The sequence below is a fragment of the Lampetra planeri genome, chromosome 57 (genome assembly GCF_965212315.1).
Source record: "Lampetra planeri chromosome 57, kcLamPlan1.2.h2, whole genome shotgun sequence".
NCBI lineage: Eukaryota > Metazoa > Chordata > Hyperoartia > Petromyzontiformes > Petromyzontidae > Lampetra > Lampetra planeri.
The window spans coordinates 4,330,338-4,354,334 of NC_136163.1; the positions used below are offsets into that span (position 1 = coordinate 4,330,338).

The 23,997-nt window shown below is 56.3% G+C and overlaps 2 protein-coding genes across 2 annotated transcripts in view; both read left to right on the forward strand.

Moving 5' to 3' along the window:
- The window catches only part of LOC144735886 (adapter SH3BGRL-like), a 41,063-nt gene extending 29,640 nt beyond the window's left edge, over window positions 1-11,423 (forward strand). Inside the window, exons 3-5 of the mRNA XM_078618455.1 lie at window positions 2,090-2,275; window positions 3,823-3,903; window positions 4,418-11,423. Of these exons, the coding sequence (XP_078474581.1) occupies window positions 2,090-2,275; window positions 3,823-3,903; window positions 4,418-4,444 (294 nt within the window). The 3' untranslated portion in view covers window positions 4,445-11,423. The remainder of the gene's footprint in view (window positions 1-2,089; window positions 2,276-3,822; window positions 3,904-4,417) is intronic.
- A 2,374-nt stretch (window positions 11,424-13,797) lies between these two features.
- Window positions 13,798-22,353, forward strand: LOC144735850 (cilia- and flagella-associated protein 43-like). The gene is given in 5 exon segments (XM_078618391.1): window positions 13,798-14,172; window positions 14,174-14,491; window positions 14,493-17,264; window positions 17,266-18,705; window positions 18,707-22,353. Coding segments are annotated over 5 exon segments (5,103 nt in total). The 3' UTR covers window positions 18,905-22,353.
- Window positions 22,354-23,997: the final 1,644 nt, after the last annotated feature.

A 23,997-nucleotide genomic window follows, 5' to 3' on the forward strand; every position in this document is an offset into this window, starting at 1 on the left:
GGGGCGGGCGGTGATCTTTGTCTTGTGTAGTCTGCCCCCCTGAGCGGGGCCTGTACGTTGTTGTTGGCTGCGGTGGTAGCAGAGGTCGCAAACGGGTTTTGATTCCTTACCCGTACCCGTACCCGTCCGCACCAGGGTCGCAAATGGATACCCGTACCCAGCCGGGTACGGGTACTCGTTCCCTACTCGTACCCTACCCGAAATGAGTGACAAACGGTGACTCACCAGTGACTCACGGCCTACCCGTACCCGGCCGCACCAGGGTCGCAAACGGCTACCCGTACCCGGCCGGGTACGGGTAGCCGGGTATCGGGTAGGGTACGGGTATCGGGTACCCGATTGCGACCTCTGGGTGGTAGATTCAGTCAGCATTTTCAGTCGGCATTTTTTCTCGTACTATTCGGCCAAAGAGCTTCCCTACAGTCGAGACGGACAAGCGGCATTAGCCCGGTCGGCGAAACGTGCGCGCAGGCTGGGAACGAGGGTAAATGATACCCTGGCGAGTGCTGATTTGAAGAGAGCAGGCGGTGGTGCAACTGTGACCCGGTTTAATTCACTCGGCAGCTTTAGTTTCGGTCGGAGTTTCGGTCGAAGCGAAGATAAACTTCTCGTTGGTTCTTTCGGTAAAGTCACGTAGAAGGGAAGTAATAAAATAATAAAAATAAAACATAATAAAATAATTCTCACGACGTTTCGGCCACAACGCAAGCAGCCGTCCTCAGGTGAAGACCAGGTCTGTACGTGACTTTACTGAAAGAACCAAGAAGATGAATCCCTGCAGTCACGAAAGCTTTAAATCGAAGATGAACTGTAAAGTTTTTTAGTGGCTTTCATTCGGTCATTTTCTTAGTCTGGTCAACCAAAGCAGTCCAGAGCTTAGTCGGGACATATTTAACCTGGTAGACGTGCCAACGTTCAATCAACGTTGGAATTTGGTTTGAAACGTTGGGCTCACTTTTGAATGTGGTTTAAATGGTTTGCCCAACGATCTATGCTCACTGAGCAGTTATGAAATATAGATGTGAGGGGGTGTCCAATATTTCATACCCCCCTCCGCCATTATAAGCAGAATATCTTCACCCCCCGTCATATGAATGTGGAATTTCCATCACCGGCTCAAGATGGCGGTAAACGGGAGATGGGCCCCAATCCCTCGATCCTCATTTGTGCGGCAGGAGATGACTTTGTGCCTTTTGTTTCGGTATGCCGAACTCTTATCTGCGGCCCTATTATCCGCAACTCCTCTAATCCGCAATTATATTGCGGATAAGGGGAGTTGCGCGGCAAATTCATCCCATTATCCCGGGGGCGGAGGGGAGGGATATCCGGAAATTTTTGCCGTGCGGATGAACGGAGTAAAAATTGCAGATCATAGGATGAGCCACACTATCGCTCCCCCATGTCACCGCTGATAAGAGTATCCAACACACATGTACAGTACAGGCAGTCCCCGGCTTACGGACACCCGACTTCTGAACATCCGCGTTTCCGAAACGGGCTTCCATAAGCGAACCTAGCCTCAGAACTATTTACTGCGGTGCGTGCAAACGTACGGCATCGCTTGTTATTTACGAGTTTAACAATGCTTCCCCTTTTTTTTCTTGAGCCCTCGCCCATTTTATAGCAGGCAGTCCGTGGATTTACCGCATGTCGATTTAAATACAGCACATTATTTAGTTCCGACTTACGAACCGTTTGACTTACGAACGGCTCTCGGGAATGGAACTCGTTCGTAAGTCGGACTCACGGCCGGCTCTCGGGGACGTAACCCGTTCGTAAGTCGGGGACTCACGAACGGATATCGGGAACAGACTCAGTTCGTAAGTCGGGGACTCGCGAACGGCTCTCGGGAACGGACTCAGTTCGTAAGTCGGGGACTCGCGAACGGCTCTCGGGAACGGAACCCATTCGTAAGTCGGGGACTCTCGAACGGCTCTCTGGAACGGACCCCGTTCGTAAGTCGGGGACTATCCATGCTCTGAGGTCGTTGATGTTCCGTAAATCCGGGATGTGCCTCCTGGCCCTGGCTACCGCGTGTTTGACTTTCGACCTGACCGCTCGCTCGCCCGCTCGCTTGCTCTCCCGCCAGATCAAGAAGCAGCAGCAGGACGTGCTGGGCTTCCTGCAGGTGAACAAGATCGAGTTCGAGGAGTGCGACATCGTCGTGAGCGACGACAACAAGCGCTACATGCGCGAGCACGTGCCGCGCGACCACTGCCCCACCAGCGGCGTGCCGCTGCCTCCGCAGATCTTCAACGGCGAGTCCTACCTCGGGGTGAGCGTGTGTGCGCGTGTGCGTGTGTCCAGAATCTGGACACCTTCGAATCGGTGAGCTCCTCCGGCAGGCAAGGTTGCATTGGCCGGGTCATGTAGCCCACATGCCCAGCCACCGGATGCTCAAGCAGCTTCTGTTTGGCTGGATAGAGGGGGCTAAACAGGCACGACACGGGCTGGAGAAGAGATGGAGCTGATGCGGTACGGGGAAATATGGAGCGGAGTGGAATTGCCGATGACCGGTACCAGCAGTGTCAAGATCGGCCTCTGTGGAGGAGGCTCGTGAAAGACGCTGCTGGGCAGTTGGAGGCAGTCACCCTCCAACAACAACGGAGGGCGGAGGAGCGATGCTCACAACAATGAGCGAAGCGCCGGGTGGCTAAAGCACGGCAAGTTGGCACAGTAGGGGGCACAAGTGGTGCATCAGCCAGTCATCTCAGTCAGTCGACCCGTGGCACCTGGATCTGCCCCGTGACCTCCTGCCAGCGGGCGTTCGACACTTCACGTGGCCTCAAGGTGCACATAGCATGGCACAAGCGTCGTGGTGACGTCCCCGTCACTTAGTGGCGAATGTCGGTTGTTGTTGTTGAGTAGGTGGATGGGTGGGTAAGTAGGTGGGTGGGTGGGTGAGTGGGTGGGTGGATGGGTGGGTGAGTAGGTGGATGGGTGGGTGAGTGGGTGGGTGAGTGGATGGGTGGGTGAGTGGATGGGTGGGTGGGTGGGTGAGTGGGGTGAGTGGGTGGGTGGGTGGGTGAGTGGGGTGGGTGAGTGGGGTGAGTGGGGTGGGTGAGTGGGGTGAGTGGGTGGGTGGGTGGATGGATGGATGGATGGGTGAGTGAGTGAGTGAGTGGGTGGGTGGGTGGGTGAGTGAGTGGCTGTGTACTTGGCGGCCACTTGTAAACCCAGCACTGCGGACGCAGCAGCGAGGGGTTGGTGGACCGCCGCACGGATCTTGTGAAACTGCCTTCCCGTGAGAGTCGAGAACGAGCCCCTTTACCGGGGTCTCTGCCGGGAGAAGGCGTCACAGCAGGAACGTGGACTACTTCTGTCTGTACGGGGATCGAGTGTTGCCCCCTCGCCACACTGCGTGGGTTTTCTCCCACGTGAAAAATTGGCTGATTAACACCTGAACATATAGGGGACCGCAGAGCTTGGGCGATTGTTGGTAGCGCCGGCTCCTCATTGAGTCGCTGCTGCTGCTGCCTTCCCACTCCCCGTCTGTGGTTCCTCCCGAGTCTCTCTCTGGATACTCTGTGACGACGACGGCCGACGGCGTGGCGTAAACGCGGCAGACATTGTAATAGCAATCATTTCTCATTATTATTATTGTAACGAGCGAGCGGAAGACTGGGCGCGGTTCCGCTGCGGACGTTATAAATCAAAACAAAACAAACAGACCCCGCCAGGGCTCCCCGCTGTTGAGTGCTTTCCCGTTCGTCCCCCCCCACCACCACCCCCACCACACCCCCACACCACCCCCCCCCACCACCCCCCCCACCACCCCCCCAACACCTCTCGAGAGATTTGCTCCGGTGCTGTCTGTTTCAGGACTACGAGTCGTTCTTCGACGCCAAGGAGAACAACGCCGTGTTCACGTTCCTCGGCCTCACTCCCCCGCCCGGTTCAAAGGTCAGCGAGCGTGCGGGCACACAAACCAAACCCGCACCACCGCCACCGCGCGAGTTGTTGTCATTGTCGTCAACGTTATCGTCGTCGTCTTCGACGTCATCATTGTCGTCATCATTGTCGTCATCATTGTCGTCGTCGTCGTCGTTGTCGCCGACGTCATCGTCGTCGTCATCATTGTCGTCATCGTCGTCATTGTCGTCGTCACCGACGTCGTCATCATTGTCATCATCATTGTCATCGTCGACGTCGTCATCGTTGTCGTCATCGACGTCATCATCATCATCTATTTTAAACGGCAAACGGTGGGGGGCTGTATTGCATGAACCCCAAGGCTCTAGGGCAGGAGGTGAGCCAGCCAGGTTGGCGGGGGCAGTCAGAGACTGAGCACATCCGGTGCCACCGAGATCTAGGGGAGGGAGGGGGGGGGGGTGCAGGGGGACGTGGGCATCATCCAGCAGTGGATTGATCTCGGCTTGTGGCGGTGGCGGCGGCGGTGGTGGTGGTGTATTTTCAGGAGGCAGAGGCTCTGGCTCGGCAGTAGCCGTGGACGGGGTCTGGTGCCCCCGCTGGGAGCTGCTCCACATTCCCTCGCGGCTTCCGGTGGAAGATTCCTCGGGGGGAATCCTCCGGCATTCCGCACAGAAGAAACTCAGACGGAATTCCTCGTGGAACAAGAAAATCCCCACCCTTTTTTTTGATCCTCTGTAAGGTTATCGTTGTTTTGTTGTTGTTGTTGCCGTTGTCGTCGTCGTTGTTATTGTTGTTGCTGTTGCAAGTTTACCTGTGCTGATATTTAACGAGCAAATGACAAACGTTTTGTACGCGCACGCGCGCGTTCACCTGTAATACACACACGCACACGCTCACACACACTCAACGCTTGTGACCGTGACAGCTCCTTCGCCAAGAGACAAAACGTCTCCCGTGTAGCCATACAGAAGATTGAGCGAACAGCTGTTCGTAAGGTAGCGAGTCGCGAGCACCTACGGAGGCCGGCACGGCGCACGAGGTGGTGGCGTTGTGGCCTGCACCACGCCCGGCCGCATTTGTCTCCCCGTCGCTCGTGTTTACACACTGCACCAAGGTACTCTTCTTTTTGTTTAAAGGTTGAATTAACGTAGGGGAGGCCCAGGTCAACCGTGGCCAGAAATCTAACTCGGCATGCCAAGTCCACATCGCAGTGCCCTATCCGTGAGGCTACCACTCCACCCACGTGGCCATACGCAGAACGCTCATATTTCCTTCACAGACTACTGGGACAATTCCTGTTAGGGACTACAAAGATAAAAGACAAAGATCCCCCGTATAGCCTTCACAGACTTTTGGGGCGAGTGCTGTTAGCGAATAGCATCGATGAAGGCCGGCACGGCACGTGAGCGAGTGGGTGGCCAGCACCACGCCCGGATGCATTTGTCTCCTTAGTTTCGATGTGTGCACACCACACCCAGGTACTCAACGAAGCTAGTGGGGAGGCCCAGCGCCGGTTTAGATAATCATCACTCGTGTTGGCCACGAGCTGGAATCGAACTCGTGTCACCGGGTTCGTAGCGCAGCGCGCTAACCACTGCGTCGACACACACGCGCACATTGTGAAATGTTCACCAACGTCGGTTTAACGCGCAGGCTTTCGCGACCCACAACCACCATCGTCAGGCGACAGGCACATTTGTGTTTCACCGATGCCTTGACGCTTGTGTTGTTTGTTCGAGGCTGTCGGCGCCATCGGTTAGTCAACGGCGAAGCCGCGAGTCTCGGCAGCGCAGTCCCATTCGTTCATCGGCCCCTACACGCCACGGCTATCTCCGAGATACGCAGCAATGAGCGGTGGCGTACAGATACGAGACAAAGATTGCCCCCGTGTATAGCCTTGACACTGTCGGGGCACGTGCTGTTAGCGAGCAGCTCCTATGAAGGCCGGCACCACGCACCCTCCGCCCCACCGCCTTTGTTTCCCGAGGTGGCGATGTTTGCAGATTGCACCAGGTACGCGTTTGGGTCCGAGTCAACCCATGGGATGGCCCAGGACCGGTTCAGATAATCCTCAATCTCAGATACAGGACAGCGCACGCACGGCTCAAGCACACGGAATGAGATGGGGAAGCTCAATAATTGAAAGAGTAAAAAAAAAAACCCATTAAACTGACTTCTGCACCCCGTTCGGTTAAATTCCATTTCCGAGAATTCGAATTACGTAGTTTGACCGTCATGCCACGGACATTACTCCCGGTGCCAAATCGCGTGGCAGAGTGCTGCCCGCCGCTGGGCGAGGAGCAGAGGTCACCTGAAGGTGATCTCGGAAGTAGTTCTGCGATGTCCGCTTCCCTGGGCCGTTCGTCTGATATCGAGTTTGCACCTCTCTGGACGCGTCATCGCGCGACGTGGATGCCGATGGCATGACTGAGTTAAAATTGGGGGAGGGGGGGAAGTTTTTTGAAGTCCATCATATGAGATGCCAATGCTCTCCACGAACTTAATGTCCTGGGCTTCTCCGTTCCTCACCGATCGATGCCTCCGTTTCGATCTTTAAGACTGCTTCCGTGTAAATTGCAAAGGGGGGGGGAGGGGGGCCGATTTCAAGTTCATTTATTAGGTATAGCCCTGTGAGCCATTCGGCTCTTGAATCGGGTGCAACCGCAACAAACAAAAAACTAAAACATGAACAAAAAACATCTTAAAGTGAATATGTGACTAAGTGCAAACAGAAATCCAAGAAAAGACAGCAAAACATTGCAGAAAAAAATCAACGTACACCAACGCTGTGTGGGGAGGTTGACCCCCGGGGGGTCACAAGTAAAATCCGGTCCACATTTTTCGCAGGCCGTTCGAGACTCACGGGAGACTCCAAATCCCTGACACGCCGTGCACCCCCCGCCCCCCCCCGGGGCATTGGAACCGTGCGTTGGGGGTTGGGGGAACAAAACCGTGCGCTGGATCGAAATTCGAAGGGAACCCGGAGTCTCGGCTGAACTCCCAAAAAATATTTGCACGAAAAAACACATTCCGCACACGATTTAAGCGAACAGCTGTTAGATGGATTCCTCTTTTGGATGGGGTGTTTTTTTTTGTTTCTTCGTCACAAATTCTCTTTGCTCGTTGGGGTTTTTTTCTTGGGGGGGGGGGGGGAGTCCAGATCCCCCCAGATGAAGTCATTTCCCCCTCCTGTCAAGCCCCCCCCCCCCCAGACTCCGCTTTAAACGTTGCACAGACCGCTCGCTCGCTCGCTCTGACCCTGTAGGACCCACCCCAGGATCTGCCTGCGTCACCGCCACGTGGTAGCGTGTGGACCTCCAAGACGACTTAATGCGTTCCTTTGTGTGTGTGCGCACGCGCCCCACGAAGGCATACACCAACTATATGTGTAATATTCGCCCGCATTACATATGTACCGTGTCATAATACCCGAATCTGTGGCGTTTGATCACGTGAGGAATTAGCGTTTGCCGAGAGGCGTAACGGTTTGGCGAGATGTGCACAAGTCGTGAATTAAACGTGGCCATAATGAAATGTTGATAGGTGAGCGTGGGGCGGGGGGGCTTTAATGTTTGTGTTGCGCTGCTGTTTAAATTTCACTCTCGTTGGCAATTCGCGAAAACTTTCGAGCACGCGGTTCAAAAACGACGCCGTGCTCGCACGCACACAAAGGTAAAGATCCCCCCCCTGCCCCCCTCTTGGGGCAAGTGCTGTTAGCGAGCACCTATGAAGGCTGGCACAACACACGACGGGGTGGGTGGCCAACACCACGCCCGGCCGCCTTTGTCTCCCAAGTGGCGATGTTTACACACCGCACCAGGTACTCGTTTGAGGTTGAGTTGACCTCGGGAAGGCCCAGGACGGGTTTAGATAATCGCCACTGTTGTTGGCCATGAGCGGGAATCGAACTCGGCTTGCCGGGTTCGTAGAACAGCGCGCTAACCACTACTGCTCACCCACCACACACACGCGCACCACACACGCGCACACGTGCGCGCACCATACAGACACGCGCGCGTGGCATGTGCATACGGTAACTCACAACGATAACGCGTCGTGGAGGCAAATCACAAATTCGCCGAGGTTGATCGTAATCGCCAGCCAAACTGATGCGTCTCTAAATTACAATCCAGAGTCGAGAATTCGCGCGGCGGAAACCTCAACGCAGCATCTTGGACATCGACTTGGCGAACTTATCATTCCTCGCGTCTCCTATTACTCGTGTTACTTCTGCCCGTGAGACGTTATATCGTTCGTGAGCGGCGTTGTCTTATATCGCCTAACAAATAACTGTGATTTCTGTCTGTGTGCAAGAGTAATCCGTGTTGGTATTATTAGTGTTACTATTGCGTGCGGTCGACTTTGTTCGTGGAGGAAAGTGACTCCCGTAAGAGGAGGATGCAAATCGCTTTGCCCCCAGCTCCGAGTATATCGAGTTCATTTTGTTTGACCCCCAGCTGAGAACCCTGAGAAAGAGACCAGGTTAGCCAGGAGGGGATAGAGGTGATGACTAATGATTGCTGCGTACGATCCCAATCGAGCAATTTGCGGTGTCATCTTCAGAAGAATTTTGGCAAATGTGCACCCTGACGCCGGCACACAGCAGGGAGTGACGCTCACTCCTGCGAATTGCGTCCGAGAATCTTTTTTTTTTAACGTCCAAAAGCGATGGCAATGGGGGGGGGGGGGGGGAGCGTCATTGTCGGATTGGATGGTTAGCACACACTCGACTCTACGACCGAGCGGAGGTCACCGGGGTTCGATCCTCCGACACCGCGGTTGATGAAACAACGGCGCAAGTTTTTTTTCTTTCTTCAAATCCCAACCACCCACTGCCCGTGGTCCTTCCGGCAGAGGGTACCACGGCGGCGAGATGTTAACTACCTCGCCTGGTATACAGGAGGTCGTGAGTTAGATCCCGAACCTGACGCCTGCTGCTGGATATTTTGAGTTTGCGTGCCTCTCTCCTCGTGGTCGCGTGGATTCTTCCCTGGGTCCTCCGCTTTTTCCCCTCCACGTTCAGAATCGACATCACGCGTTGAGATAATTCGGCTGCTAAAATTTCCACGCGATGATGATGCTGAGCTATCATTTGTGGCCAGGTCGCTTCCGGAAAAAGAGCCGCATAGCTCATTGGGCCTTATCTGGCATAATTTAAAAAAAAATAACCCGTAAAAACAAAGTTTTTCACTATAAATCCTTTATATGCGTGGCGGCTAGAGTCCTCTCGTCCTCTGGCTTGAGATGGCTGCCACCTATGGGTCAGATGATTGTCTACCAGCATTAAGCAATTGGTAATTACATATTTTAAAAAAAAATCCCTAAACAGTGTAATATTTTGGAGAAAAAAAATTCACGAAAATTAATTGTCACGCACAACGAGTCTGTGTGGAAAATGTCAGCTTGATTGGATCACGGGAAGTGGGTTAAAAAACGACCGAAAGATTTGCACGGTCGTAAGCACGCAAGCACGCAAGCAAGCAAGCGAACTTAATATAAAGGATTTAAAAATAGATAACAAAATAAAATTTATACAACCGCAGTTTAATCGATTGGCAAGGTCACATTTGGTGGGATAAAGCGGTGGGGTACTCTCCTCCCCTCCTCTGTCGAGGCCACCTACGTGCCAGGGAACCATGGTGAATTGGTTCCTTCCTGTTGTTTGTAAGCAGCGCGCCTTTGTTGTTGTTCAACCTCCTCCCACCTCTTCAGTGTGCAAGGGTGTCGGACGAAGTGCCACCTCGAAACGGGGCTTCATAGCGCTTCCTCTAGTGGAGAGGGCCGCCCCCCTTCCGCCAGCAGTAGCTTGGAGCAGGGAATTTGCAGGGCCTGCACCTTTGACCTTTTATGGGGGGTCTTTTTTATATCTAAACTTTGTCTGCGTATGTGGAGTTTGAGGCGGTGTCGTTTATCCCTCGCAGTTTAGCGCAGGAACCCGTTGCTTCGTACACTTGCCCCCCCCAATTAGATACACGGTTGGCTACGTACGGTGCGAAAGAAGTTGAACATGCGTGCGTTCTTGCTTGTTCTTCCAAGTCCGCAGAAACGCTTGCGGCAACACTCGTCACTCGCAGGAAAAGGGGAAGAAATGTAAAGGGCGCTTCAAAAAAATGTTAACAATTCTATGGGACGATCGTTTTTTATGTAAAAAGAACGGATAATACACTGCAACATGATAACACATGTAATGGTAATAGCACCAAAAGCTCAGTCTCCCACTTAAATATTGACTTAAAGCTTTCGTGACTGCAGGAATTCGTATTCTTTGGGTCTTTCGGTAAAGTCACGTAGATAGGTTCAAAGAAATAACAAAAACTACGTTTCGTTCGCAACACAAGCGGTCGCCTTTCTTGAAAAACGACAGCTTGTGTTGCGATCGAAACGTCGTATTTTTTTGTTATATTTGTTCAACCTATCTACGTGACTTTACCGAAAGACCCCCAAAAAGTCTCCCACTGGTTCGCCGTCGTTGTCAACGCGTGAATCTTCTCCAGGTGGTCTCCAGAGCCCCCGGGAGAGGCAGCAATTTTCTCGTGGTGTTGTCGCAAAGTGTTAAAAAGAAAAAAAATTTTGACGCCCCCAGTGTACATGTATCATGAGATTTCGTTTCGGCCGGCCGTCTCCCGTGAGGTCAACGTTCGGACCGCCAAATCCTACGGCCGTCACTTTCCTCCTCCGTGAAAGCGGTCGCAGCGCGCATTTTCCCAATTGTCATCGCCTTCGCTTAACCGCCTTAAATTTTTCGTGCCAAATTTTTTTTTTCAATGCAAAAAAAAAACGAACTTCAAGATGTCAAGTTTTAATTGCTCGCGCCAGCCACCTTTTAACCGCCGCGTAGGGGCTTATCGACTAAAACCTGCCGTGTGCTTTTCCCCAGGAGCCGTGTCGTAGCTGCATCATTAGCGCAGAGTTTTTTTTTTTGGGGCCCTCTCACGCCGCTGCGTCGCCGCTCCGTGTGTTGTTCGTAGTCTCGTGCGACGTCTCGTCCGACGTTTCGCACCGCGTCCCTTGCGGCGAGGCTTTCTCGCGGTTCCGCGAAGATGCAGCGCCCGGCACGTGGTCGCGAAACGTCGGGTGCGCTCACCCCCCCGAACGACGTCGCGGTTTGGTGTGTTGTTGTTTTTGTTGTTATGGTTGTGTACATTTAATGCACAAACTAGCTTTTTTATTTTAGTTTCTCTTATGCTTTTGTACTCATCACGTTATTGTTTTTATATATATATGCAGCGCGATCATAAGCTCTTTTCGGTGAAACATGCCGTGTTTTGTTTTTTTATTTCGATGGAGGGGGGGGGGAGTTTCATCCCTTAAAGTGTCAAACAAAGAGGTTTCGGCGAGGAGTTCATTAAATTCCATCCAAGTTGAGAGGACATCGACCCTGCCCCCCCCCTGCCCCCCTCTGCCCCCCTCCCTGCCCCCCCTCTGCCCCCCTCTGCCCCCCCTCTGCCCCCCACATAGAGCACCCTGAACCTGTCTCCTCGTTGTTGCCGGAGTGCCTGTACCGAATAAACTTTGCCAAGAGGTGCACACGACGCCTTCACGGAATCTCATCTCGCGTGGATGTGTCGATTGTAGAATCGGAATCTTTTCGATTTAAAGCTTTCGTGACTGCAGGGATTCATCTTCTTGGTTCTTTCGGTAAAGTGAAGACGGCTGCATGCGTTGTAGCCGAAACGTCGTGAAAATTATTTTATTTTATTATGTTTTATTTTTATTATTTTATTACTTCCCTTCTACGTGACTTTACCGAAAGAACCAAGAAGATGAATCGGAATCTTTTTCATCTGTCCTTGGAGGAATCCGATGAGTTCCAAAGCTATTTTCTCACACGCGTTCAGTAGGGGCACGGGCTCGGCACGTTACGACAACAAACGGTACACAAATACGATTGGAGTGCAAAGTAGTGGGAAAGGTGAACAAATCACACAACATATATAGAGGTCGTTTTATTTTTCGATTTAAAGCTTTGGTGACTGCAGAGATTCATCTTCTTGGTTCCCAATGGGACGCTGTCTTTCCGACAGCTCTGTTTCTTCACCTGAGGACGGCTGCTTGTGTTGTGGCCGAAACGTCGTGAGAATTTGTATTTTATTATGTTTTATTTTTATTATTTTATTATTTCCCTTCTACGTGACTTTACCGAAAAAACCAAGAAGAGGTCGTTTTATTCTTTATTCATGTCGCCAATTACAACATTGCACATCAGATGATAGTGGTTGAGAGATAAAGAGTGAGGTTCTCTAAAGTGGTGATGTAGTCATGGTGAAGGGAGAACACTATACACTACTATACACTACTATGCACTATACTATACACTACACTATACACTACTATACACCAGAGGTGGGACAAAGTCATTGTTATGCAAGTCCAAGTCGAGTCGCAAGTCATCAAATTCATGACTCGAGTCTGACTCGAGTCCAAGTCACATGACTCGAGTCCACACCTCTGCTATACACTACACTATACACGACTATACACTACTATACACTATACACTACACTATACACTACTATACACTATACTATACACTATACTATACACCACTATATACTACTATACACTACACTATACACTACTATACACTACACTACACACTACTATACACTACACTATACACTACACTACTGCATACCTGTCAACCCCTTATCAGTGCCCTACCTTAAAACTGACCAACTCAGACCTTATTGGTCACCCCGTGCCCCTTATACATCGCAACGTTCATCCTACAAAGTTCCATCATCACAAGGGTTGAGAAACACAAACAAATTGACAAAACACATTTCTCCCCCCCCCCCCCCCCGTATTGAAACGTCTGTACGCCACGTGGACTTGAAACACTAAAATCTCGCTGGACCAAGACACGGGGTGAAACCGTGATGGCTCGACACGGTTCCACTTTAAAACGGAGCAGCAGATGCCCAAAGGGGAGTTTCATCATTGCATACACCACGCAGAATGAATTAGTGATGTGAGTGCACGTCAAGCCCCACGCAGCTACAAAGCCGTAAGCCCTGCAGTTAAAGGTCGCTCTATTTATATGACAATGCCGCCACCTGCTGGGCAAAGGCGACAGCTGCACAGATGTGTACCCTAGTAGTAGGTTTGTACCCTTTAAACTGGTACAAAACTGACACCTTTATACAAGGCATCGTGTTTGCAATAACCACAACACAAGCAGTCAAAATGCAAACAAAAATTAACAACTCTGATGATGATAGTCTCCATTGGTGTTCGACCAGATGACGCCATCTGGTCCAACACCAATGGAGACTAGTCTCTAAGAAAAGCTGTCTCGGGTGTGGACCAATTGACTTCAAGGACAGTGCATATCATTATCATCATCAGAGTTGTTTCTTTTTGTTTGCATTTTGACTACAGTACTTGTGTTGTGGTTATTGCAAACATGATGCCTTGTATAAAGGTGTCAGTTTTGTACCAGTTTAAAGGGTAAAAAGCTACTACTATATTTTGCCACTGGCAAAGGAGATGTCTCATAGATGTGTAGCATGTTACAGAATGTTGGGGCAAGTGCTGTTAGCGAGTAGCAGCACCACGCCCGGCCGCCTTTGTCTCCCCAGTAGCATGTTTAATACACACCGCACCAGGTGCTAATTTTGAGGCTGAGTCGACCTAGGGGAGGCCCAGGACCGGTTCAGATAATCGTCACTGTGTGTTGTTGGCCGTGAACGGGAATCGAACTCGGGTCACCGGTTTCCTAACGCAGCACCGCGCTAACCGCTGCGCCACCGCTCCCCGCACAGCACACGCACGCCCTCGCTCGCTCGCCTCGACCAATCAGAAGCGACCGCTGCTGCGCCCCCCCCCCCCGTGCCGCCCCCGTTACCGCGGTAACCGTTGCCGTGGTAACCGTTGCCCTGGTCGCGCGACGCCGTTGTTCGGGACGCGGCGCCCACGACGAAGATGGCGACGATGGTGAAGGAGGAGATGGAGGAGGAGGAGATGGAGGAGGAGGAGATGGGCGCGGGGTTTCTTGAGGTGAAATGGACGCGGGGCTTCCCTGCCGACGGCCGCGTGGCCTTCGCGGACGCCGCCACGCTGTGCTACGCGAGCGGCGACTTCATCAAATTCGCTTCCTACCGCGGCGGCGACGACGACGACAACTTAGACGACCCCACGGAGCCCGAGGGAGAAGGCCGCGATCGTCACCTGCGTTGCCCCGGGGCCGGCGTGGCCGCCCTGGCCGTGAGCGCGCCGCAGGGCCTGCTGGCCTTCGCCGACAGGCCGCGGCCCGGCCCCTCCGTCCACGTCGTCACGCAGGCGGGCGGGGCGAGGCGGGGCGCGTCTGCGCAACGCGGCGCGCCTCGAGGTGTCTGCGCTGGCGCTGAGCGACGCGGGGCCCTACCTCGCGTCGTGGGCCGCGGCTCCCGACCTCTCGCTCTCGCTGTGGGACTGGCAGCAGGAGAAGCTGCTCTGCCGATACCAGGCCCGCCAGCGGCGGTGGCCGCACGGCACGCGCATCCTCTCCGTCACGGGCCTCTCATTCTGCCCGGGCGGTTGGCAGCAGCTGTGCACGGTGGGTGACGACCACGTGTGCGTGTGGAGCGTGGAGCGCAGCGACTCGGTGTTCCGGCTCAGCCCGCGGAGGGTGCGGCTCCCCCCCCGACGACGACGACGGCTCTCGCCCCGTCGACTCCGAGCCGCCGAGCGAACGCGGCGGCGGCGGCCTCTTTGGGCCGCGGCTGCCGGCCTGGGCCCGTGCCGGCCTGGTGGGGCCCGCGACTCGCGACTTCGTGCCCGAGGCGGAGGCGCGAGCCGCGGCGCGGCCCGTGTCGCACTGCTGGGCGCGCGGCGGGGACCGCCTCTACGTGGGCTGCACGGGGGGGCAGCTGCTGTGCGTGGAGGCGGACGCGGGCGGTCCGCCGGGCGCCGAGCTCGAGCCGAGGCCGGTGGCGCGCCTGGGGCCGGGCCGAGCCGCCGCGCTGGCCGCGAGCCGGGACGCGGTGTACGCGGGCGGCGCCGACGGGGCCCTGCGCCGCGTCCGCACGGCCCGCGCGGCCGGCGGCGAGAGCGTCGTCGACGAGTGCTGGGCCGGCGAGCGGCCCATCCTCGGCCTGGCCTTCTCGCCCGACCTGCGGGCGCTGGCCATCTCCACGGCGCGCGGCTCCGTGCACGTCTACCGGCCTCCGGAGGCGACCCCCGCGGCCGACGCGGCGGCGACGCCGGCGGCCGCCGCGGTGGACGCGGGCGGCGCGGCGCCGTTCGTGTGCGCGGCCGTGGCGGCCCCGGACGGCGCCGTGTGCGTCTCCGCGCGAGAGGACGGCGCCGTGCAGCTGTGGGCCGCCGCCTCGGGGCGCCTGCTGGGCGGCCTGGCCCTGGGCGAGACGCCGTGCGCGCTCGCGTGCCCCGCGTCGTCGCGCTGCGCCGCGCTGGGCACCGCGTCGGGCCGCCTGTGCGTGGTGGACGCGCGCCGCCCGGAGCGGCCGCGCGTCGTCCTGCGGGAGAGGTTGACGCGGGCGCCGCTCGACCTCCTGCGCTGCGACGAGGCCGGGCGGCTGCTGGTGGCCGCGGCCGCCTCAGAGAGCCGCGCGTTCGTGGTGGACGCGAGGCCGTCGCGCCGCTTCGCTGTGCTCGGCTTCGTGGAGGATGAGGAGGAGGCGACACGGCGTCGCGTGCTGGACGCCAGCATCGTGCGGAGCGGGGAGGACGCGCGGCTCCTCCTGCTGCTGGGCCACGTGGGGGCCGTGAGCGGCGACCGTCTGGCGGTTTTCCACCTCCCCGGAGCGCTCGGGGGGGACTGCGCGAACCCTCGCGGCGACCTCGGCAAAGGGGCGACGCGGCCGCGGCGCTACGAGCTCGCGTTCCCGGCCACCGCGGCCGCGCTGGGCCGCGACGGCCGCTCGGTCTTCGTCTACTGCGGCCGCTCCCGCCTCGTCAAGGAGTTCGCCATCGCGGAGGGGGCCGAGGGGGGGCTTGGAGAGGCGCGGGAGTCGGCGGGGCACGACCTGCCCGATGCGCGGCTCGTCCTGGCGGCCGGGGGCCGGCGTCTTTACTCGGCATCCTCCGACGGCGTCGTCAAGGCGAGGGCCGTCGGGGGCTCGCGGCGCGGGGTGGCGCAGGCTGCGTGCCACTGCCCCGCGCTGGGCGGGGTCCGTTCCCTGGGCGTCTCGGCCGACGGGAGGACGGTGGTGACCGCCGGGTGGCGGGACGACGGCGCGCTCGTCTGCCTCGCGTGGAGAGGCGAGCGCGGAGAGGAGGCGGCGGCGGCGGCGCCGGGGAGCCGCGACTGCGCCGAGGAGGACGCTCACCTCGCCTCCGTGGCGGAGCGTGAGCCTCGGCCCGCGTCCCCAGGCGACCGGGAGGCGGGCGAGGGGAAGGCGGACGACGGCGACGAGGCGGAGGCGGCGGAGGAGGAGGAGGAGGAGGAGCGGACGTGGGCGGAGCGGCGCGAGGCCGCGGCGGACGCGCGAGCGCTCGAGGTGCACGAGGAGACGCGCCGCGAGCTCCGCGAAGGCGTCGCCGAGCTGCGGCGCGAGCTGGAGGCGCTCGCGGCCGAGAACGAGGCGGCGCCCGAGCGCGAGCGCCTGCCGCCCGGCCACTTCCTGCTGGACGTGGAGGAGATCGGGCGGCTGCGCGACGAGGGGACGCGCGCCGTCGAGGGGCTGCGCGACGCGATCCAGCGCGAGAACGCCGACAACGCCAAGCGCTGCGACGCCCTCCGACGCCAGTGCTGGGACGCGATGGCCACCAAGGGCCGCTGCCTGCGCGCCTTCCTCTCGGGCGTCGAGGTGTGGAACTTCCCCGTGCCGGAGCGCGGCCCCGACGAGCTGCGGGAGCTGGAGAGGGTGAAGCTCCTGCGGGAGGTGGAGATGGCGGACCACCGGATCCGCGGGGAGCTCCTGGAAGGGCGCGGCGCCGGCAAGGACGGGCGCGGGGGGCCGGAGAAAGAGGAGCGGGACGAGGAAGAGGGCGGTGACGGTGAGGCAGAGGACGAGGAGGAGGACATCGTGGGCACCCTGAGCGAGGAGCTGGGCGTCAGCTGCCCCTACCTGTACCGCCAGCTGGAGCTGCACTCGCGGGAGCAGCGCGTGAACCAGACGGTGCTGCTCCGGGACGTGGCCCGGCGGCTCCGCGTCGCCTTCAACGCCGACTTCGACTCGGCGCGCCGCCACAAGGAGCAGGAGGCGGCGCGCGCGAGGGACGCCGGGGAGCGCGTCGCCGAACTCCTCGCCGACCTGGCCTCAATCGGCGCCGCCGCCGTCGCGACGCCGCCGATGCCGACACTGACCCCGAGCCGGGACGAGGAGCCCGAGCGAGCGCTGGCGGTGGACGACGCGGAGGTGACGGCGGAGCGCCTCCTCACCGACGAGCAGAGGGCCGCCGCGGAGGAGCGCGCGCGGGAGGAGGAGCGGGCGCGGCTCGCGGAGCGTGGGGGGGGGCGGCGCCGGCGGCACCCGCTCCCGCGCGCTGCGGGACATGATGGGCGGGGAGCTGGAGGTGAAGCGCGACGGCGCCGCTGCGCTCCGGCCCCTTCCGCGGCGGCCCGCGTTCGCGAGCCGCCCCGAGTCGGAGTGGACCGAGGAGGAGCGGCGGCAGGCGCGCGACTTCGAGAGGGAAAGCCGTGAGGTGGCCGAGGAGCGCGAGCGCTTCCGCAAGGCGCTCGAGACCGAGGTGGCCAAGACGCGGGCCGCCGTCCTGGACGGCTGCCGGGCCTTCGACGAGTCTCTGGCGCGACTCGCCGAGCGCAGGGCCCGCACGGAGGCCGCGGTGTGCCAGGAGGAGCTGCGCCTCGCCCTGCTGGGCGCCGCGCTGCTGCTCGAGGAGGAGCTGGACACGTACCAGCGGGAGCTGCGCCGGCGCCTGGAGGAGAACGCGGCGGCGCGCGACGAGAGCGAGCGGGAGCTGCGCGAGGCGACGGCGCGCGCCGACGCCCTGCGCGAGTCCTACGACGACCTCTGCGCCGAGGACAAGTTGCTGGAGCGCGCCTTCAAGAAGGAGCTCGCCGAGATGGCGCAGGGCCCCGCGACGGACGCCCTCGCCCGCCTCTACAAGCGCCGGCCGCGGGCCCAGAAGCTGCGCGCGCAAACCGACGCGGCGGAGGCCGATGGGGAGCGCGACTGGGACGAGCCGGACCCGGCGACGGAGATTGTCCCCGAGGGCGTGGAGCCGCCGGCGTGGGAGCGCTTCTGCCGGGCGCGGAGCCTCAAGGCGCGCGGCGAGCTGGCGCTGCGCCGCAAGGCGCTCGCCGCGGCCGAGGCGGCCGCGTTCGCTCGGCGGATCGCCGACGAGGGCGAGGGGCTGCGGGCCGAGGCGGGGCGGCTGGCGGCGGAGCTGGACGAGGCGCGCGCGGAGGCGTCGCGCTGGCAGCTGGACGCGACGCTGCTGGTGCTGCTCAAGCAGGGCCAGGTGGAGCTGGACGACGAGGCGCCGGCGCCCGACTATTCGGACGCGCGGCTCGTTCCCCGGGACGCGGTGGAGGCGCTGAACGCGACGATCCGAGCGGCGTGCGAGCGCAAGGTGGCGAGCATGGAGAGCGGCAGGGAGGCGCGCCGCGCCATCGCGCGCCTCCAATGGGAGTGCCGCAAGCTGCGCCTGCGGGCGGACGAGCTGCGGGAGCTCGCGCGGGACGTCCGGACGGCGCGGGTGTCGCGCGAGCTGCTGGCGAACGCCGGCGGCGGCGAGGACCGCGCCTCGCGCCACGCGGCCGCCGCCGAGAAGAACCTCGCCGCCCGGCTGGAGGCGCGCGATCGCGAGGAGCGGCGTCTCGAGCGGCGCGCCGAGGCGCTGCTCGCCGAGGCGGCGCGGCTCCGGCGTGAGAACGCGGCGCTGGACGCGCGGCTGCCGGAGCTGCGCGCGTCCGTGTCGGAGCGGGGGGCGAGCGAGCGAGGGGGCGGCGGCGGCGGCGCCGGCGGAGGAGGAGGCGGCGCGGAGGCGTCACGAGCGAGTGGCGCGGGAGAGGCGCGCGGCGGAGACGGCGCGGGAGCAGGCGCGGGAGATCGCGGCGCTCCGGGTGGAGCTGGAGAGGATGCGCATGAGGTCCTTCCCCGCGCTCGTGCCCGCGGACCGCTGACCGCGGGAGGCGGCGGGGGGGGAGGGGCCGCCCGAAGGTTTTAACTTTGTCGAGTCGCCATCGACCCTCGGGTCTAGGCCGCAACGTAACGGTCCGGCAAAAATTCGCGGCCACCCGACGCAGCCCAACAAATTAAAGCGTCGCGTGTTATTCAAACGTCGGCTCACTCGCCGGTAAATTGCCGAACAATTCTCACGGTCCAAATGTAGCGGTGGTTAGACGTTTCACTCGAAACCACGTCGACGTCATCAGGACAAGGTCCAGGAAGTCAGAATATAAATTCTAGAAGTCAGAGTTAAAATTGGCAACGAAAAAAAACCCACGTGCTAAATTGACATCATCACCAAAGGTCATCATCTTTTTGTTCTGCCTACATGGAGACTTTCTCAATGGTATTGGTGAACAATTATCTATTTATGATTGTACTCATCACACTCATCATCATCGTCATCATCCCCTGTTGCATCCGGTGTAGAATTATCTTCACATATCAACACTCTGATTCATTCATACCTTGAGTCAATCTGATTCATCCATCCGTCATTCGGCATACAACTCAACAGCTAAAAATCATTAAATTTCGATTTAAAGCTTTCGTGACTGCAGAGATTCATCTTCTTGGTTCTTTCGGTAAAGTCACGTAGGATGGACCTGGTCTTCACCTGAGGACGGCTGCTTGCGTTGTGGCCGAAACGTCGTGAGAATTATCTTATAATGTTTTATTTTATTATTTCCATTCTACGTGACTTTACCAAAAGAACCAAGAAGCTAAAAATCATGCAAAAATCACCAAATTCTAGCCCCTTTTCAACATTTTAAAGAGGGCACGACCCGACCTAACAGGCACGACAACCACCTCTTCACCGCCATCTGAGAGTTGCAATGCAAACGCACATCGAGTGAATAAATCGGAGAGTGCGCGACTCCCTTTTTGGACAAGTGCGAGAGAGAGAGAGTGGGGATGGCAGAGGCCGTTCCACCATCAATTGCGGTGGACGGGCAAAAGTTGCACACACAGCAAGTGGCGCTGCCAAAGATTACGTGCTAAATAAATGACGAATGTGACGAACATCCCTCTTGAAAAAAAATTTGCCTTGAGACAAAGCGAGGAGGCTTTTGCCTCGGAAAAGAATCATTAACCAAACGCGTAAGGGTCTCTCTGCTCACATGAGCTGGGGGAGTCCCGCTCTCCTCCACTGGCAGTGCTAGAAATTCCACTTTCCCATGGCTGGGACCAGAGGTGTGGACTCGAGTCATGTGACTTGGACTCGAGTCAGACTCGAGTCATGAATTTGATGACTTGCGACTCGACTTGGACTTGCATAACAATGACTTTGTCCCACCTATGAGATGTGGACTCGAGTCATGTGACTTGGACTCGAGTCAGACTCGAGTCATGAATTTGATGACTTGCGACTCGACTTGGACTTGCATAACAATGACTTTGTCCCACCTATGAGATGTGGACTCGAGTCATGTGACTTGGACTCGAGTCAGACTCGAGTCATGAATTTGATGACTTGCGACTCGACTTGGACTTGCATAACAATGACTTTGTCCCACCTATGAGATGTGGACTCGAGTCATGTGACTTGGACTCGAGTCAGACTCGAGTCATGAATTTGATGACTTGCGACTCGACTTGGACTTGCATAACAATGACTTTGTCCCACCTATGAGATGTGGACTCGAGTCATGTGACTTGGACTCGAGTCAGACTCGAGTCATGAATTTGATGACTTGCGACTCGACTTGGACTTGCATAACAATGACTTTGTCCCACCTATGAGATGTGGACTCGAGTCATGTGACTTGGACTCGAGTCAGACTCGAGTCATGAATTTGATGACTTGCGACTCGACTTGGACTTGCATAACAATGACTTTGTCCCACCTCTGGCTGGGACATTCCCTCTATCCCACAGTGTGTAGAATGACGACGAATGACTTCAAAGTGATGTTACTCAATGTATCCACCACTGGGATGATGGCGATGATGACATCAGTCGACCCCTGACCGTAATTTGAAAAACCCGCAGTGACATACAGCCGGACTTGTGTTGTTGCTGCTGTTGTTGTTGCTGCTGTTGTTGCTGCTGTTGTTGTTGCTGCTGCTGTTGTTGCTGCTGCTGTTGTTGTGGTTGCTGCTGTTGTTGCTGCTGCTGCTGTGGTTGCTGCTGTTATTGTTGCTGCTGTTGTTGCTGTTGTTATTGTTGTGGTTGCTGCTGTTGTTGCTGCTGCTGTTGTGGTTGCTGCTGTTATTGCTGCTGTTGTTGCTGCTGCTGCTGCTGTTGTGGTTGCTGCTGTTATTGTTGCTGCTGCTGCTGTTGCCGCTGCTATTGTTGCTGCTGCTGTTGTTGCTGCTGCTGTTGTTGCTGCTGTTGTTATTGTTGTGGTTGCTGCTGCTGTTGTTGCTGCTGTTGTTATTGCTGCTGCTGTTGTTGTTGCTGCTGTTGTTGTTGCTGCTGTTGTTGTTGTTGCTTAGCGGGTGTCGCTATCGAGTGTTCATGCGTTGCAACTGCATCGGGTCCCACAGGGCTGGAGGCGTCCAGGGTGCCGGGCGCCCAAGAGGAACGGGACGTGGGGCCCCGTTTCATTCCTTGCACCAGAGCCCATGTCAACCACATTGCGGCGCTGTTGCATTGTTGTTGTATTGTTGTTTTATAAGGTCGCATTCGTTACACACACAAAGTGCTTGCCATAAATGAACCACAATACCTTGCTCATCTCAAGGAGCTATAAACCATCATCACGCGAACTCTGCTCATCTCGCAGCAGCAGCAGCAGTGGCTTTTGGCTCAGCCATCAAACAATGACGGTGGTCACCGCATTGCACGGCACTTTCAGACGCGCTTCTGCGGCCGTCTGGAACGCTCTTCCTTCCGATATTAGGAAGCCACTGGGAGCTATGCAGTTTTTTTTATCTAGATTTGAAAACGAATTTCTTTAGCACTGCTTTTTGTGTTGAGTTTGTTGTCCTTCCCCCACACCAATTAGCACGGTTGGCTACGTACGGTGCGAAAGAAGTCCAACGTTCATGCGTTGCTGCTGCTGTTGTTGCTGGTGAATTCTGTGCTTGATCTTACATTTGGAGCTTTCGTGACTGCAGGAATTACTCTTTGGTTCTTTCGGTAAAGTCACGTATAAAGATAAAATAATAAATTAAATAATAGCATACGACGTTTCGATTGCAACACAACCTGATGATGATTGCTTGTGTTGCAATCGAAACGTCGTATGCTATTATTTAATTTATTATTTTATCTTTATACGTGACTTTACCGAAAGAACCAAAGAGTAATTCTGTGCTTGTTTGCTGGGTGGAGGTGGTGGGTGTCTCACCTTGGCTGAGTTCAGTGATGTTTGCTCGTGTTCACATCGAGTGCCTTAGATTGGCTCTCTGAGCCCTGTAACTGACTGTTATACCGATATAATAAATAATACTTTACAGTCCCGTTTGCCAATCCACTGCTGAAGCTTGGAGAGCTAAACGGAGTTCAAAAGAACTCGCAAACATTTTGCTGTGAAACACCCAACGGCAGAAGATCGCTCGGGGTTTCATCTTCCACGAAACTCATGGTCCACCCGAAATAGCATTCGCCGCACAAAAACCACGGCAGGTGCGGATACCTGATGCACAAGTGGAACATTTTCAAAAGTCTCCAGCAGTGCGCGACTGTGGTCATCCAGAACTGTCCGTACAAGTGTAGCTACGTTCTACCGTGGGCCCAAGCCCCACGATTGACGCATCTGGCTGTCGTATCAACAGAGCAGCATTAAGTTGCGCGATCTACGCCCTAGACCGATGGGCTGGCATGAAAGCGAAACGCATTGATAACTTAATTGTGTTCTTGGTTCTTTCGGTAAAGTCACGTAGAATGGAAATAATAAAATAATAAAAATAAAACATAATAAAATAATTCTCACGACGTTTCGGCCACAACACAAGCAGCCGTCCTCAAGTGAAGAACAGGTCTGTGGAGAAGACAGTCGAGAAGACAGAGTCGACAGACCTGTTCTTCACCTGAGGACGGCTGCTTGCGTTGTGGCCGAAACGTCGTGAGAATTATTTTATTATGTTTTATTTTTATTATTTTATTATTTCCATTCTACGTGACTTTACCGAAAGAACCAAGAAGATGAATCTCTGCAGTCACGAAAGCTTTAAATCGAAATTTAACTTAATTGTGATAATTGGTGTTTTACCCTTTTATCTGGCAACAAAACTGACACCTTTTTTTACAAGGAGTCATGTTTGCATAGACCACAATACCTGCAGCCATAATGCAAACAAAAAACATAACTCTGATAACGTATGCACTGTCCTTGAAGTTGATTGATCCACACCCGAGACAGCTTTCCTAAAAAAGGTGTCAGTTTTGTTGCCAGATTAAAGGATAAAAAAACAATTATATTTTTTCTTCTGGCAAATGAGGCTCCAATGAACTTAATTGTGCTTAGTATTGCACCTTTAAATACTTTGTTTTTTAACACCGCCACTGTGAGACTGTCTTCATATTAACCCAACTTAATTAATATGTACAGCTAAAGCCGACTACTGTATTATGGTATGCGGGGTTAAAAACCATCCGTGGCTATTTCAGTAAAAGTGAGTCGGGAGAAAGGCGAGGGGACCCACAGTCGGGTCTTGCATCCCCCACCCCCCCCGTTGACATATATCGTTGCACCCCTATCTGGTTCTGACCACCTGCATGTGAAACTAGTCTTTGCTCCGCATCTACATCACCATCAGCCGCCGGATAAGGGCCTCTTCCACGCCGCGTCGGACGTGAGAAGTTGCATGGCCCGATTGTCACCACGCCGGTCGGTTAGGGTGGGCAATCTCATCTCATCTTATTCCTCTTCATCCCCCATGTCGGGACGTAAGGCTACAGCTGAGCTCTCTCCATCCTGTCCCGCCCTGGACCGCATGCTGTGCCCTCTCTCCCCACAAGAGCTTTCGTCTGACCAAGCTCTATATTGGTGACGGTTCTTCGCCAGGCGCGGTTTTTGACCTCCCCCTGTTTTCACGGCCATTCGTCGCAAGACGTCCAGAGCCGGTCCAGTGACATTCACTTATCCCCAGGACTTGTG